The sequence below is a fragment of the Aulostomus chinensis genome, chromosome 11, assembly GCF_037954235.1.
Source record: "Aulostomus chinensis isolate RoL2024-O1b breed Wild chromosome 11, RoL_Achi_v1.0, whole genome shotgun sequence".
Taxonomy (NCBI): Eukaryota; Metazoa; Chordata; class Actinopteri; order Syngnathiformes; family Aulostomidae; genus Aulostomus; species Aulostomus chinensis.
This window is the reverse complement of record NC_141330.1, coordinates 12,973,121-12,989,898: the sequence shown is the minus strand read 5'-3', so window position 1 is coordinate 12,989,898 and position 16,778 is coordinate 12,973,121. Positions and strand designations below refer to the sequence as shown.

Below are 16,778 nucleotides of genomic sequence, written 5' to 3'. Positions count from 1 at the left end.
ATGGAAATCAGAGTTTCTGCAAAGGCTCAGTCAGTCAAAGACGTTACACCATTTACCTCTACAGTGTGTCCAAGGAAAAAACACACTGTGCTCACCCATTGGGATCAAAGTGCAAGATTAGACTTTGCACAAAGCCGTGATGAATAGCGGGAGCACTTTGGCCAAATCAAACAGAGAAAATTATTGTTGGCCGTCCAGCATGCTTGGCGTGAACCTGCTCAGAAGAGAGGAAGAGGTGTTGAGAGGTGACCTCTCAATGCCTGTGGAAAATGACCGTTTAATTCCCAGGCTCCAAAGGCTTGGCAGAAGAGAAACACACCAGGAGAATGATTCAAGGCATGCACCAAAATCAGGTTCTAATAGAGAAAAAAAAAATACAAGAATGAGTCATCCGTCCTCAATCCAAAACCTGGATTATTTAGGGAAGAATGAAAAAAGAAAAGATATCTGAAGAATGGTCGAACAGCTCCAGAAACATGTTCAATGCTGGTGTTGTCAATGCCGAGGGGAAAGTGCCAGTAAAATGCCAGCGAATGTACAAAATAAAGAAAATGAAAGATTTTAAATGTCAGAGATAAAAGGTGCACTGATTCTTGTTACCATGAGTTAGATCTGTAGGGCCAGTACTTCTAATCTAGTAAATCAAAGGAAGTCCTCTGTACACTGATTCAGTTCAGAATCGTTCAACAAAGAAGTCATAGGTAGTGTACAGCAGCTGAGCTGATACCGACAGTGCAAACGAAAATGAAGAAACCTTTAATAAAGCACTCCAGGACAGAAGAGTTACACAAGAAAAAAAGCCAAAATTTGTTTTAGTACAAACTCAGAAAAGAAAGCAATAAAAAGAACATGCATACAGGCACAAGGGTGAATTAAGATGTTACAACTGTGAATAACAAGTACAACAATACTGCCACCTCGGTGTGTGGTGTAATACAGCCATCTTTTGACTACACTTTCCTTTACTAACACATTGTTTTGACACAACCATGCAAATGCAACATATTCAATAACAAGGACGTTGACAGTAAAACAAAGCCACCTGCCTGTGGACAGGTGGAGCCTGAAAGCACATGCAGGAATTTGAATAATTGCCCTCCGTTATTGTACAGTAAAAAAACAAAACAAAACAAAACAAAACAAAAAAACAATAGCAGCCATAGATGGACAGGGAGAGTAAAATCACTCAAGGTCACAATGATTCACAAAATGCTCAAAACATTACAAATGTACATTATTTCCAAGGGAACATTCTGAAAAGTGCTTCAACTGTGTGCTTTGCTTTGTTCCAGGCCAAAGTCAGTGATTCTGCTGATCTAAAGCTGTAATTCTGCCCACATTCAAGTTAGAAACACGACACGTTGTGGTGAACGTAGTGTACATGATGTAAACAGACAACGGATGACAGATACTAATAAAAAGACTTTAACATTATGTACTTTATATATATATTCATATATGTGTATTTGTGTGTGTGTGTGTGTGTGTGTAAGGAGTCTCAAATGAACATGACTCTACTACCTACTCTACATAATAATGGCTTTTAATAGTGAAATGTCTTCAGCCAACATACTGGCGTAAAAACTGGCGTCGACCAGCCAAATGCACATTAACCAGCAATGATATACTCATTAGATAAATGTTTGTAAATTATACTTCATCAGTTACCATGATCATGCAGTCAAATCTAGAACTGGCAGTTTTTTGTGGCCAACCCTTCATCACCCCCCCCCCCCCCCCGACACACACACACACACACACTTCTATTTCCACGAGCATTTATGACTGCAGCACATATTTCGTGTGCATCCACGTAGTCTGAAGCCTCTGCTCCCTCTTAATGACACTACACGGACCTGTTCATCCACTCCCTCTATTGTAGGGGTGTGTGTGTGTGTGTGTGTGTGTGGGGGGGGGTGCCTTCAAGACTTCAGTTACACCACAAAATGGTCAGGTCTTTACCCCCTTTGATTTTTCCAAACAGGGATCCTTCACACTTGGCTCCTGTCTCCGTCAGCTCAGGAGTGGCTCAACAGCCTCTGGCTCCGAGTCCTACTGGCTCTCCAGGCCGTTAATGGATTTGACCTTCCCTGCTGCTCTCCGTCTGGGTGTAGGACTGTCTCCATCCACCTCCATCTCTTCTGAAATACAAAGATTGCACATGTCTAGGTGTAGGGAAACATTTACTTTAACTTTGCACATTTACAGCTGGAGTACCGGAACAATCCAAACACTAGGGGACAGCACTTTACAGTCGTACAGTTGAGCACTGGATACTTTAATGAGCCGTCTAAATGGTTGATAAATTACAGGGAAGTCACTGTACCTTTAAATCCTTCTGACACATGGTCAACAAAGTCTGTGTAATTGCCGTCATCACATTCTGAGAGGCTCTGTAAGAGGAGAAGAGGTTCACACACGCACGCGCACACACGCACAATTAGCTGGGCTGGGAACACACAGAAGCCAACTGACCTTGTGCAGCTTTCTTAGTAAACAGAATCAGCCGACCTGAAGGAGGTTAATATTAACTGAACTGTAGCCCTTTTGAGGCATGGACCTCATTGCTGGCCTCACCTACATGATCCGTTATTCATATCAGAGCTACTTGAATTATGCAATATTTGGAAACTAATTCATGTGAGGAGGCAGTGGATATGAAGTCATTATTCCACAAGCTGAAAAAAGATTTTGGTGGTGGAGCCTTAATCTAGTCAGCAGATGAGACCCCCCCACCCCCCCCCCCCACCCCACCTCACAGTGACCCCAAAAGAGATCATTCTTGGAAACCGGACAGCCAGTACACAGCAGAATTGGTCTAATGACCTCTAATGACTTCGGTAGCAGCACGTTTCACATCACCCGGTGACACTGGTTGTGATGTGGGCTTGTTGATAGCAGCAGCTCAAACGTTTCATGCAGACGCTATACACACCGGTTACACTGTTGTTAAAGGAACTACTTTCCAACACAATGTGAGTTGCACAAGTGCTCGTGTACTTCACTGCTGCTGGTACGAGGTAGTGAAAACGTTAGCTTGATGCTGTCAGTGTCCGTTTAGATCTGGTTATTTTGTTGTCATTTTGTCAGACACCCACAAAACAAACTCCCTTTCTGGCATTTTGGAGCCAGATAAACATCATCATCATTCTGAAACTTGCTTTGCAGTAGACATACTTCAAAACAGAGTAACTCGGGGGATAAAAACCCTTTATAGCCCACACACATAATACACGCACCAAACCATTAAAATATATTAATATACATTTAATCGTACGATATATTAAGAACGCTACTTCTGCAGTATGCAGTTTTAGTTTAGATATTTAAGATTTGAGTTAAGTCATTTATTTTGCAAACAATATGTCCAAGAATCTTTGGCGGGTTCTACTTTAACTTACTGATGCAGATACACACAAATATGTGAAAAAGAGGAGTACTGCCCCCCCCCCCAATTCAAGCACCACCCATTCGTACGGTGATGTTGAAGGCATCAGGGGCAGTCAGGGGTTCCGAGTCTAAACCTAACCCTGTACTTAGAGCTGAACCATCGGATCATCCAGGAAGCACCTTAGCAGCAGGTGTGAACAGGGCCTGTGCAGACCGGCCTTGCCTGAGGGTCGGCAGCATACTGATTAGGAGTGCACAGCTTCTCAAACAACATCAAGATGCTTAATTTGAGGCCAGAATGAGTTAGTGTGGATCATGAGGACGTCCCTAACAAAGACAAAAGCCACTTATTAAATCTACAACGGTAATAAACATACCTTTTCTCTTGGTCCGTAATTTTCAGCAAACCAAACCATCCCATAAAGACACAGGAATGTAATAAAGGCCTGAAATTAGATCAGTGCAATTTAATGTAAAAAAAAAAAGTGTAAAATTATAAAGCACAAAAAAACAAATGTATTTAATTCAGGTAGTAAATAACATTAGTTCTTTTTCTTACCAAACACAGCAGCCAGAGGATCACATAGAGGATCTGTGTTTTTGAGAACAAATCCTGTCCAAATTTAATACAAGCCAAGGCCTCCAGGAAGGCTATCGCCCTGTGAGTGGAAACCAAAAATACACAAATGAAACCCACCTGTCCTGGACCTCAGTGAGGAACAAAGAAAACAAATACACCAAATATGTAGCTTTTTCCTTGAAAGCAGTTCTGAGTAGTCAGAGCTTTGGCTTCACTTACCCAAACACCCAGCACTGGGTCCCCACTCTCTTACACTGGGTATCTGTGAGGTACGCGTAATACTGCCTAAAGAGAAAAAACAAACACGCGAGTCAGACACTTCAGACAAACAACAGGGGAGCAGAACGTAACAATACTCAGACAAAGACATTTACATCAATAACATTCCTGTTTCTTGCTACCTGACTGTAGGGGCGGTGATGATGCCGACGAACAGGATCCGACACCAGCTGAGAGCGTGGCTGGCTGGAAAGACGAATATATGCTTGAGGAAGAAGGTATTCAACTCTGTTAGCTGGGAACAAAGAGACAGAGGACCAGAATGAATACTTTTTATTAACTACTGAATGACTTCATCATTGTCCTTGCGTTTTGTTGCTGATATTCTCATTTTTTTGTATTTTCTGGAATTGCTACATTATCGATAGAATCACAATGTCACTGATGCACAATGTGCAGTTATACAATTGTAAAAAAAAAAACCCACACAATTATCATTGTAACTCTTAAAAAAAAAGTTGCAATCGTGGCTTTATTTTATAAAAGAACATGTTTTGAGTCTTTGTTACTTATCATTTGGTTAGTATCAGTAATATACATTATTGACATGTAGCCATATAAAACATTGTAGCTGTGTCCGTCTTTGTGGAGGAGCATTGTTGCTGCATCACTGTATAGCTGCGTATGAACATTGTACTACTGACAATCAATTCTTGATGAAGTATTATACAAGAGAGTGAGTAGTAAATACTGCGTATATACACCACAGCAATGTGCCAGCTCAGACCTTGTTGTCGTCTTGCTTGTTATCCAGTATGTATATATAATTAAAAATGTAGGTGACTCCATTATAATGGCGACTACCTACCTAGATGACAACTCCATTTGGCAGACAACGCACCATCTTTCATTGAGAAAAGGCGCACAGGTGTAACAAATAACATTTAATGACAGCCGTGTTCCATTCACATGCACCCTGAGGCCGTGCCAGTGAAACCACGTACACACTCGCTGGATCTTGGAGCAGCTAACAGGATTGTAGCCGTTATTAGTTGCACCTGTTTTCCAAAACTCAAATAGTTTCCAGTGAGTGGGGGTCTACTGTTCCGCCAGTGAGACCCTCTGAACTGACATTTTATTACAGGCAGATGCACTGAAAATCTTTAAACAGCTCCGTTTGAGGGTACTTATGGAGTATTGTAGTATCCAACTCTTACTGAAAATGATGAGAAGTGAGTCAATCAAACAAGAGGAGTTACAAAACAGGGCGACACTTTGTGTGAGTTGCCCTCATTTGCACTGAGAGATAATGAGGGTGTGGGGGAGCTGCTGCTGTGTTATTCACTCATTTGGCCCAGAGCCTGTGTGGTGGAACCCAGTGAGGTTGAGCCATCCCCATCTCCACAACTAATTCTTCAAGAGCAGTAATTACCATTTAAAGCCTCCAGAGAGCTGCGCACACACCGAAAGATGAGGAGAACAGCACTTTTTGTTGCAACGGCAGGCAAATACAGGAAATATAGCTGCCTCTCCAGAGTTCTCCACCCATGGCTTCCACATTAACATTAATTGCTCCCCAGTAATCCAGCCTGTCTTTCACTCTTATGGGATTAACAGTTAATAGGTAGACAGCAGGACACTCATTATATGGATCCATGTGAGACAGGTTTTAGATTTCAACAATGGGGGGGCAATTAGATTAACTCAGACTTAGCACGCCAAGCACACGGGATGATCCCCTGTCGAATAGTCAACACTTAAGATGGCTAAAAGTGGATTTCCGACAGACCCACCTGCCAGATGATCATGAACAGATAGACGCCCATCACTCGCTGTAGGGACGACTTTGGGTCGAGCCAGCGCACGTAGGTCCAGCTAGCTGGGGTGAACTGCAGCACGGCTCGCTTGATCTTCCCCGTGGTGGTGTGGATGTCCCTGGGTGGGAAGTGCAGGAGAAGAGTTACAAAAGACTTGAGGTTAGTTTTACAAGAAGTATCATGTAAGCGTCAGATCCTCGCTAAGGAACATGATGAAGGAGATCTGTAAACAAAAATGTGAGACCCTCTGGAAATTACAGTTACTTGTGACTTTAATTATATCACATGAAACAGAAGCGATGGCCTCTAGAAGCTACTGTTTATGACTAAGATTACAATAAGATAACATGTACCGCCTGGAAGGAAAGAAAGGGGGCCTCAAGCAAACTCAGGGTAAACTCTAAAACCACATAAGTCATACTTAATACTGGCCCAGTGGTAGGTCCTCATCTCCAGAAAACGGCAGACAGTCATGCCAAGCCAGATGCCTCCTCCGTTACAGAGGAGAATATCCAGGATCACCTGATCCCACCAGCACTCAGCAAAGTTAGGCAGGAGATGCATGAAGAACAGCTACAGGGAACAAGCAAGAAAGAAAATGAAACAGAGAACAAATAATGTTGTCAAATTCTTCACAGCTGAAAATCCATCAATATCCACAGAATTAGAACAAATCAGTTCTCTGGTGATGGGTCGAGATGACAACCGTACCTCAGTGAGTTCCCAGGTAATACTGATGGTCCAGCACAGGCCGTAGCTTCTGATGAGCAGGGCTTTCATTCCCCAGCCCCAAAAATGGCTGAATGCAAAAATGTCAAAATGGCTCAAAATTCTCTCCCAAGTGATGACATGGCAGTTGACAGCATATTCCTGAGGAGAGCAGCACAGATGCCCTCAATGACCAACACTCCCCTGCTAGCAACTCATGCATGCAAGTCATTTCAATCACTCACCATAATGTCTGCCTCTCTCTTAGCGTAGCGCAGGTTTGGATCCAGCCAGAACATGAGCTGTTTTACCTGATGCCAGTTCAGGAAGATGATGAAAACCAGGAACAGGAAGTAGAGGACACTCAGACCTTGACAGCAGAAGGACGTGGCATTAAGAGGGGAACTCTTAAGAATTCAAACAAAACCTGTGAACGGTCCTTTTCACTCACCAAAAACTATTCTCCATATTGCTGGGTGTGGTCTGGTGAAGGGACCTGCAGTGACCATGTCAAGCACAAGTTAATCACATGCAAATCAACAAATTAGATTCCTTTTGGTGTTTTGTTTTTTTCACATATACAAACCCTGAGTATTTCCTCATGCCTGAGTTTACATACATGCGGTGAGAACTGTCCCCACTCTGATTCAGCTGTTTCATTCGACTTTAACTTACAACAACCTTTTACGCAGTATTCCAGCAATGAACATTATTTACTTATTTACAGTGAACATCAGCCTGAGTTTGCTTTAGGGCTTCATGAAATATACAAAATAAACATGAGAGCAGATCCGGCGTGGGTTTTTTTTTTTTGCTCACCGTTAGGAAATGCCAAAACACTGATAACCAGGAAGAAGGAGATAACCAGGATGAGCCCCACCCACAGATTACTGTCATGGTTTCCATCATCCCTGCAGAAGTGACAAACACCAATATCCCATTCAACAAATTAATAATATCGGTGATACAGGTTTACATGCTAAAATAAACAAATATATAACCAGTGTGTGCTTCTCCACAACTCTACAGACATGATGTGACTAAGTTCCACAGAAGAAATGTGGATCTGTGGTGTATCTCTAGGAGAGTACGCACTTTATTTGTATGGTTATGGCTTGTATGAAGAGAAGTGTCGCTCATGGTAGATCAGGTCGAAACCGTGTTCGTCTCTGGACTAACGTTGTGTAACTTTCACTATAAGTTCCATGACATTACATTTTTGTTAAACACTATCCCTCAGACGCTGTTTTCATACACGTGTTTGATATAAAAGCCATTAAGGAGTCGCTAAAAGCTGGCTAACCTCCCCGTGTACCTGGCTCAGTCAGAGCATCACTGCTCCTGCTAGCTAGTGCTAGTTAACCTAGGTTAGCTCACTGAGCTAACGTTAGCCGTGTCCCACTTACCTTGTGAAAGCGAAATACATCAAACTGAGCACGGTGCATGTCAGCAGCGTTATAGTGTGCGGTCTGTAGAAAAACTCAATCGTTATATCCTCAACCTGCTGCTCGTTTATCATTCGGAAATGCATCCTGTAATTCACATCATCCTTGCTTAACGTATGGGATCCGCTATAGACGGACGCCATCGCTGGACGCCACCAGAAGCGCAGCAGCAGCAGCAGCAGCCCCTCACAGCAGCAGCAGCATGGGGAGTGATCACTGCCGGCCCGGCCCGTCCGCACACGTAAATATTTACGTTACATACTTCTCAGGCTGCCTACAAGGTTGACAGGTGACACCCGAGCAGCAAAGGGTTAAGATAGGGAACGACAGCGTTTGAGAAAGTGTTCGCCTTTGGTTTTGATTGGTGTGAGTGTTTACAGGGAGTGTCCCGAGGCGGAAGAGTTCATGCCTTCTCCTTTATCACGTGCTGCTGCTGTGGTTTATGTTCTTCACGTGACCTCCTGACCAGGCGAGGACGCCACACCGTGACCTTTGAATCGAATCAATTATCTCGCTCTATAACCAAGTTTTAAAAGAACAGCATGGATGTAGTGTGGTCATTTGAGTGTAAAATGAAATGAGTTTCAGATGCGGTACATCCATCATGAAACGATAGTATTGCTCTGTGTGTGTGTGTGTGTGTGTGTGTGTGTGTGTGTGGCTCCCCCTGGTGGCTAGCATGTCACTAACGTCCACAAGTGGGTGCTTTCACTTTTTTTTTTTAAATTTGTCAAGCGGTGCTAGACCAGGTTTGAGGTTGTGTTGATGGTTTGTGATAATTACGTCTTTTCACAGTCTGAATTCTTGGATTAAGATCTAAATTATGTGCTCAAGGAAATGCGTGAACAAATGTGGTGCAGGTTGTGATGGTTGTATGCTGTGAAAGCCTCCTAATGACATCACCCATCACCACATTACCATTCTTGAGTTTTTCCTGCTCGAAGAGGACAGATCGACAAGCTGACGGCAGTTCATTGGGATCTGAAGAGCCAAGGGATAAGAGACTTACAAAATCTCTGACTTTGATCTTGATAGTTCTGGCTTTGATTTTGACTTTGATCCCATTTCATCTGACATTTTCTGATCTCTTCCAGCCAAGACAAAGTCACAGAGCTTTGATCACAGAGATCAAAGCTGCCAGGCAAAATCCTGATTTATCTTCTCAGTACAGTAAATCATCTCAGACCCTGAACTTACATGCCAGCATGTCTCTGAATGTCAAGTGTGTCACACAAATAGCCAAAAAACACGTGAAATCTGAACCTGACCTCATTAGGAGAAAGCTTGGAATCTGATTCAGATCAGACAGAGGTGTCTCATACTGGACATTCAAATTGGATTTAGGATTCGTTTGTGTACTTGCAACCACTGTCTACAAAATTAGACTGGCAAAAAATTGGCGTCTTATATGCAGGTTGGCAATGTTTGGATTGAACAAATCTGAGCTCATATTCCTCATAATGTGGACAGAACAAAGGTCTTATTTGAGGTAAATGTTGTTGTTTTTTTCTCAGATCAGATTCACTGGCTGTCTGAACCAGGCCTTCCTGCCCGAGGAAGTGGCCTGGAATCATGGTCCTCTAGTCCCCACCCTGACCTCAGCCACTATGGCAAGAACATCCACAGTTTGCAGGGTTTCTGTATCAGTTTTCATACAAAAAGAACAACAACAAAATCAACCTCAAGGCTGCTTTTTGTTTATTCTGTTAAAATGAATTATAAGCAGGAAGGATTTAACAATTGGCAGATATTGTGTAGCGACACAAATGCGGCATAAGACACATGGTATGCTTGCGACAGCTATGTGAGAAGCTGGTTGATCTGCAGTTTGCTGACTCCATCACCATATTCAGTGTCCATATTTAAGCAGAATAACTGGCTGCAAAAAAATAAAAGAAGTTTTCTCATCAGTTGTGTTCCTGTTATGGGACTCTATTTGTAGCTGCTGTATAAAAGAAGTGATATACCAGAGTATTGAAGTGCTGTCTGCAGACAGTTTTATTCAGCCAGAAAACCAAGAATGAGGCAATCAACTCTTCAAAAGCCAACAGGGTGATGATAATTCCTCTGAGTCCTACATGCAGCTGTAAAAAAAACAAAGAAAGAAAGAAAAAAGAATTGTGTGCTTTTTTTATTCGCTGTCTCAGAGGTTATTCAATCGGCTGTTGACGTTGTTTTCTTTTACCTTGGGATGAGATGAGCTGTCTGAAGAATAAGTAAACCCTATGACATAGAGACAAACCACCGCGAACGACCAGAAGAAGCTGATGATGTTCAAACACAATGACATCTTTGACTGGAAGACAAAAGCAAGAAATCAATAATCCAATAATAAGGAAAATCATCAGGAAGCAAAATCTTAAAAATGTATAATTCTTCTTTTTAACAGTACGAAAGAGTACTGTACTACAAAGCTTGGAAAAGCTGAACCAGGATGTGCAATTTTAACACATATTTCCTCCATAACTCAGTCACAACTGTCTTATGATAAATTGAATCAAAATGAAGGTCTAATTTAATAGCAAACACAACTGAAGCATTTTGTCTGGACGTGACATTCTACGTCATCTCTTACTAATAGCGACATCTACTTCTGACAGGACACTTCGACATGGTCACCGGGGGAAGTGGGGATCGAACCGATGACCCTCCGGTTGCGAGACGGCCACTCTACCTCTGATCCATGCCGCCCCTGTCAGCTGACATTCTCCATGCATAAACTTTGAATTTACACCATGAAATTAGGTTGAAGTGAACTGTACAATATTCACGCTGAATCCACATGTCGGTTGGGTTCAACAATTTATCATCAAAGGAATGTATATTTTGTTTATAGGCCATAAAAATACAAGACAATGTATTCAGATAAAAAAAATGATCTGAAACAATGAAACAATACTGCTACTACTCATAATAATGATAATAATAATAATAATGATAATATAATAATAATAATAATAATAATAACAACAACAATAATAATATCATCAATTATATTATTATTATTATTATTATTATTATTATTATTATTATTATTATTACTGTGTGGAGACATTTCCATTTGAAATAAGTTCACCTACCAGGTGCATGTTTGGAAAATGTCCAGCAGCAAACGTCAGAATACCAGTTATCACAAACTTAAAACACACACACACACACACACACACACACACACACACACACACGTGAATTATTTAACACAGTTTCAAGAGGAAATAATAAAGCGTCATAAAGTTAAGTTGCTCTAAATTACATCGCTTTGATATTAAATCAGCACAAATAAAACGACCATGAATGAATCTTTGAAGCTTCAAGTACCAGGAGGCTGAGGGACGCCACGGTTACTTCGATGGCGTCTTTCTGGACAATCAAACCAAGAGTGAAAACAAAAACTCCAGCGATGGCTTGGGCTGCCTTGTTTAATCAAACAAAACATAGAAGAATAATTAAATCGTGCAAATAGCCAAAAAAAAAAAAAAACGTTTATGAAATATAAAAACATTTCCTCTTCTGGAACAGTTCAGCTTACCCCGAAAACATTTGGTCGTCCCCTTCGAACAAAAATCTTGTAGCGGTCTTTGAACACACTGATGAGCTTCTGTGGCATCACTGGACCCTGCTGGGCGTCCACAAGACTCTCGGTGGGTATAGTGATGATCATGGATTCATCACATACGAATGTCTTCCTCATTCTTCTGTGTGATAAACCATGAAAGACGATTTTAAAGCTGCTGATGCCACTGATTTCAGGAACACACCAGGTTCTTAGTCCCTTTGCTTGTGCTTCGTAGAATCTGTATGAAAAGGAAGCAACAATTGTCTGTGTCTCACCACCCTCTGCCTCCTTCCTCTCCCCTTTGCACACGCACGCACACACACGCACACACACACACACACACACACACACACACACACACACACACACACACCAAATAGGTGTGTGCAGGGCCACAGAAGTTTTAAGACTCAGAAAACCTTAAATATTTTCATCTGATCTCATTTACCTTGAATGGGTTTTTGGTAGAAGATCACAAAAGAAGAAGAAATATTACGACATAGAGCCCGAAGCAAAGAGGAGGTGAGGGTGCAACGTGAAAATCTACATTTTCTCATTTACACACACAGATGGTGTAGTGGGGATGACAATGGGGAAGTTGAGCTGACCTCATTCTTTTTTCACTGTATTTGCAGCGACGTGAACATAACACCTCTCGTTCGAGAGAGAAACAGACGAAGATCAAGTCCGTGGTAAGAATCACAAGATATTTTTTGAAAAAAATGTGACAATTCTAATTAATATATGCTTATACGTTAAGATTTGTATCAAATGTTTCATCTAAAGAACAGTAGAACTCGGGTACCGTCAAGTCTCCTGCTGGTTGTTAATGGACGGAGTGACATCGGAGTGTTTCACTGTGACAGGATGTGATTGTGAAAACAGAATTCATTTTATTGAAATATCATCAATAATCATCCTGTTTTTCTAATTAAGACTCAACCTGCTCTTGGTGTGATCATCCAGAAATATCGACATGTTTCATCCGAAAGCACATGATCGTTTTAATCTTCTTCCATGGTAATCTCACTTTATCCAGTTGCAGATCGGGCTCAGGAATATAAAAGACCAAAAGTGACACGAATGGAATGTAAATGAACTCGTAAATAAAGTAAAATGGCATTAAACCCACAGAAACAATTTTAAATGGAGGCACAAGATAATTAAATCTGATCATTTAATCTGAGTATGCAGTTCATCCCTAATAGATAAACACCAACGTTTGCTTGTGAACCTGAATAGAGTGTAAGCTTCATACATGCAGACGGGGAGGGACCCTTAACAGATTAGCAGTGTAGAAATACAGAGCAATGTTATGATATTATTTTCTTTTTTTGGTCTTGTTTTCTATTTGGTAGTTTCATAAAGGAACAACCAGAATAAGATTATGTTACTGAAACCTTCACAGCAAAGTACGAGGTAGTACGAATACTGCATTGCTCTCTGTATGCAATACACTCAGTATCTATGTATCTCTCATCGATACGCTGAATGCATGATTTTGAAAATTCTGCCAAATCGTCCATCTTAATGGCTTTCGTATAGTTGGGTAAAAAAAATAAGAAACTTTTCTTAAAGCCAACCCAACACAACAACTATAGCCTCAAACTTGATCGCGAGGGTGAATCTTCAACTCACGCTGTCATCGGCAATAAATACTGTATTAATTCGTACATAAAGTTTTGGTCTCTTTTGAGACAATTCCAGGGTATATAAACCAGTCAGCCAAAACACTGAACTACGCTGAGTTTTACTGTGACGGTCATATTTTGTCCATTCATATGAATTCATGAGACAAAGTATCAGCTCCCAGTATAAGCCAGTGTAGTTCAACAGTACAAGTTGACCTTAAAATAGATGCAATAAAAATTGGACATTACAGCTCTCATGAAGGAGGATATTATGGGACGTTTGAATTACACTCCTGATCTGATCGCTGAAAAAGGCCTCAGAAGAATGGATCAATTGTAAATCTTGTTGCATTTGAATGACTGTCATCAGGAATCACGAGGAACGCTGGCATCCCTCCAGATCGAAGACACATGGCCTATGCTGATGTTGACATGAACATCCATGGAAACGAGGAGGAGCTGAGCAATTCAGGCCAGAGAAAGCCGGTATTAGCGTACTACAGACCTACTGAGCAGACGCCAAACCCCAAAGGGCATTACCTGCAGCAGAAACAACCTGCTGTGTTGGGGGTAAGAGCGACGGGACACCTCAGCATGTTCGGTCAGATGAACGCAGGTCCAACAAGTCGAACAGAATTATTCAGAAACAAAGGAACCGCATTTTGCTTCATGTTTTCTTTCAGACTCCAGACAACAACAACAAAAAAGGCCAAATAAATGTTTAACTGTTTCATTGAAGTTCAAAAGTTTGCTTTTTTAGTTCAACACTTGGCCTATTTCTGCCTGTAAAAGGAAAAAAAAAACCTAAGACTTGATGATAAAAAAAAATTACAAAAAACTTATGATAAAAAGTGAAAATTATTACTTACTACTGGAATATTTCATTAAGATTTTTTTTTAAATTTTTGTATTTCTTTCTCTAAAAGAAATGCATTTTCATACATTTTACCAGACATCTCATTAAAGGCATTATAAAATACACACTGCAGTGACTGCATTCAGGTATATAACAATATGCTGCACTTTATTTTACGTGTTGTTTTGACAGTATTTGAGCAGGACTCATCAAACTATTAACTTTGTGAGATTGCGTGAGAAAATGTTTTCATATGTTGTAAGAAAACTTTGCATTCAAACCTCCGCCCACAAAACAAGCGCAGACCTAGTGGATAGTAGCCGGAAATCCCTCTTCTTTTTAAATACAGGTTTTTGTGGTCGCACCCTTCTTCCCCTTAAATGTTAAAAGCTGAAGTTTCACATATCCACTTCAGTAGTCCTAAAATTATTACGTCTCAGTTTAGAATTTGAGGATTTTACATTTAATAACTCCAAGTACTGAAGCTACACACGGATACTTGGAATATTTCAGACCAGCTTCCACTGACATAAATTCAAATGTGACTGTATCATCATCATCATCATCATCATCATCACTTAGTCAGGCTGTATGTGTTCTTTTCCTCAAGTAAATCTGGTTGCATTCAAATATGCATCCAAAAATGACAGTTACTCTTAAACCCTTCGTTTGTATTACATCAATTAAATCAAGTATTTTTTTCTATGAATGTATCCAAATTATGGTATCATGTTTATTTTTATACAAACAAAGTCCGGTGAATAATTGAAACTCACAGGGGAAATTCCCACTTTTGTCAACTTTTTTTTTTTTTAACTCATTTTGGAATTGAGAATGATAGTTGTCTGAATCGTTCCAGTATTGAGTGAGAATTCTTGCTGTTCAGCGAGCCGCAAAACAGTGTTAAGACAATCACACAGTGCCTCTAAATGTGCTGTTTTTTGTTTTTTACCTGTTACAGACTCAAATGATAATCAGTATCTGACAATATTGCAAAAAATAACCATGGAGACGATGATTCTTGCTTTTTTTTTGTTGTCTTTGTATCCATAATTTTGCACCCTTTGAAAAATTCAATACAAAATCCAATTTTCCTTCAATACTGTGTAAATTTTTCAGGATAGAGCCTTGTGTCTTTTTTCTTTTTCTCTTCCATCTACTAATCTACTGACTGCTTCTCTACAGGGTGTTCAGATAGTGAGCGGTCTCTTAAGTGTGGCGTTGGGACTGCTTTTTGCAGCCACCCAGAGCATGGAGGAATCTTTATTCACACTGTTCAGAATTTCCCAGTTGACTGGAATACTAGTAAGAATTTGCTGAAGCATCGTACAGTTGAGTGAAGGGACAGAACTCGTATCACGAACGCAATAATGTGATTTTTTTTTGCTGGTAATGTAGTTCATCGCTGCTGGACTTCTATCCTGTCTGCTGATCAAATACCCAAGACTGCTGTCTGTAAGTAAATCCAATAATCCTCTGTCTGTCTGCAGGAAAACATAAAAACTAAACTTCTCTTTTGAGGGGAGTCATGACCTGGAGACATCTACCAGCTGGATTTTAGTTGTTGCACCACCTTGTGGTAACAGGAAATAAGAGCGATGTAACCACCATTTGATTTACATCAAATTGACTCATTATTGTTTCAACATGATGCGCAGCAACATGATACATAGTACGTGTGTACTCTAGTGCCACCTACTGGACACAGGAAGTGTCCACTAGGTTTGCCATTGAGCCACGGTGGAGGTAAATGTATTTTGTGTTAATTAAAATCGCATGTATGGCTTTTCCTCCAGACATCCCTGAAAGCTAACTGTGGAGCTATCATTGCAGCATTAGCCGCAGTTTGTCTGATAGGTGTTGACCTGGCTCACTGGAATCCAGAAAATGACCAGCATTTGAGGGTAATTACAACCATAAAACATATAACATGAAAAACTGCTGCAAGGAGCGCATTAGATCTTGCATATACTGCCACACAAAACTAATGTACACTTGATTATTTTCTTACATTCCTAACAGATGGAGGCGCTGGAACTTTGTATTTTGTGTTTTGAGATATTCCTCTCTGCACTTCTCTGCTTCTGGTTCTACAAGGAGAAAGAAGCCAAGCGACCATGATCCGTTGGAGTTTTCAATCTTTACGTTCCAATTTGTCTTTGTAGGACCAATGGATTGTATATAAATGAAACAATGTCATCAGAGAACTTTTGTAAATCAAACATGGCTCCTTTCTTTTTCTATGCTGTCAGTTGTGTAAGGACCCCACTGCACATCCTGCACTGTGGTTTTGACCTGATGTTTGAGTGCCACTGGCAGCACAAGAACTTCAGTAAAGATAAAAACACCTTCTATCATGGGCAGGAAACACTTGCTGTCCTCCTCAGCCTTGCATGTTTTTGTGGTTCTAAAATTGCTGCTCAAGTCTTTGTTCTCATGTGTGGTTTAATAAATGCGCTTCTTGGAAACACGTTCAACTTGTCTCAACTACTTTCACACACAAAGACACACCGGCGCTCGCACAAGCGCACAAATATTAAGATGGTTTTGCAAAAAAAAAGAATTGCTTTGGGTTA

General features: G+C 40.8%; 3 protein-coding genes across 6 annotated transcripts; 1 reads left to right on the top strand and 2 right to left on the bottom strand.

Annotated features, from left to right (window-relative positions):
• Positions 1-728: 728 nt before the first annotated feature.
• On the bottom strand, positions 729-8,561 carry ptdss1a (phosphatidylserine synthase 1a). 2 transcript variants are annotated; one of them, XM_086218621.1, is made up of 13 exons: positions 8,121-8,561; positions 7,534-7,625; positions 7,166-7,210; positions 6,960-7,084; positions 6,718-6,876; positions 6,428-6,579; positions 5,983-6,124; positions 4,372-4,484; positions 4,190-4,255; positions 3,950-4,049; positions 3,768-3,836; positions 2,327-2,393; positions 729-2,141 (listed from the first exon to the last, which is right to left on the bottom strand). In XM_086218621.1, the coding sequence occupies exons 1-13, from the start codon at positions 8,300-8,302 to the stop codon at positions 2,053-2,055; spliced, it is 1,401 nt and encodes a 466-aa protein (XP_086074747.1). In that variant the 5' UTR covers positions 8,303-8,561; the 3' UTR covers positions 729-2,052. The 2 variants fall into 2 exon arrangements, with proteins under 2 accessions (XP_086074747.1, XP_086074748.1); XM_086218622.1 differs by having other exon boundaries at positions 729-2,138.
• LOC147253442 (uncharacterized) lies at positions 8,095-16,642 on the top strand. 2 transcript variants are annotated; one of them, XM_086218625.1, is made up of 8 exons: positions 8,095-8,400; positions 10,760-12,237; positions 12,351-12,407; positions 13,717-13,916; positions 15,388-15,507; positions 15,601-15,657; positions 15,999-16,106; positions 16,225-16,642. In XM_086218625.1, the coding sequence occupies exons 4-8, from the start codon at positions 13,758-13,760 to the stop codon at positions 16,321-16,323; spliced, it is 543 nt and encodes a 180-aa protein (XP_086074751.1). In that variant the 5' UTR covers positions 8,095-8,400; positions 10,760-12,237; positions 12,351-12,407; positions 13,717-13,757; the 3' UTR covers positions 16,324-16,642. The 2 variants fall into 2 exon arrangements, 1 of the variants encoding a protein (XP_086074751.1); XR_015118549.1 differs by lacking the exons at positions 8,095-8,400; positions 10,760-12,237; positions 12,351-12,407; positions 16,225-16,642 and having other exon boundaries at positions 13,778-15,874.
• LOC147253443 (uncharacterized) lies at positions 9,666-12,009 on the bottom strand. Of its 2 annotated transcripts, XM_086218623.1 has the most exons (6): positions 11,689-11,988; positions 11,478-11,573; positions 11,240-11,296; positions 10,345-10,455; positions 10,127-10,243; positions 9,666-10,038 (listed from the first exon to the last, which is right to left on the bottom strand). In XM_086218623.1, exons 1-6 carry the CDS (start codon positions 11,848-11,850, stop codon positions 10,009-10,011), a joined length of 573 nt encoding a protein of 190 aa, XP_086074749.1. In that variant the 5' UTR covers positions 11,851-11,988; the 3' UTR covers positions 9,666-10,008. The 2 variants fall into 2 exon arrangements, with proteins under 2 accessions (XP_086074749.1, XP_086074750.1); XM_086218624.1 differs by having other exon boundaries at positions 9,908-10,243; positions 11,689-12,009.
• Positions 16,643-16,778: the final 136 nt, after the last annotated feature.

Coding starts and splice junctions, on each gene's coding strand:
- ptdss1a (XM_086218621.1), bottom strand. CDS start 8,302: ATGGCGTCCGTCTATAGCGGATCCCATACGTTAAGCAAGGATGATGTG. Junction 6,125..6,427: donor TACCACTGGGCCAGTATTAA/GTATGACTTATG, acceptor CTTCCCACCCAG/GGACATCCACACCACCACGG. Junction 4,256..4,371: donor ATCACCGCCCCTACAGTCAG/GTAGCAAGAAAC, acceptor TTTTCTCTTTAG/GCAGTATTACGCGTACCTCA.
- LOC147253443 (XM_086218624.1), bottom strand. CDS start 11,850: ATGAGGAAGACATTCGTATGTGATGAATCCATGATCATCACTATACCC. Junction 11,574..11,688: donor GACGACCAAATGTTTTCGGG/GTAAGCTGAACT, acceptor TGATTAAACAAG/GCAGCCCAAGCCATCGCTGG. Junction 10,244..10,344: donor ACAGCTCATCTCATCCCAAG/GTAAAAGAAAAC, acceptor TTTTTTTTACAG/CTGCATGTAGGACTCAGAGG.
- LOC147253442 (XM_086218625.1), top strand. CDS start 13,758: ATGGCCTATGCTGATGTTGACATGAACATCCATGGAAACGAGGAGGAG. Junction 15,658..15,998: donor AATACCCAAGACTGCTGTCT/GTAAGTAAATCC, acceptor CTTTTCCTCCAG/ACATCCCTGAAAGCTAACTG. Junction 16,107..16,224: donor AAAATGACCAGCATTTGAGG/GTAATTACAACC, acceptor CATTCCTAACAG/ATGGAGGCGCTGGAACTTTG.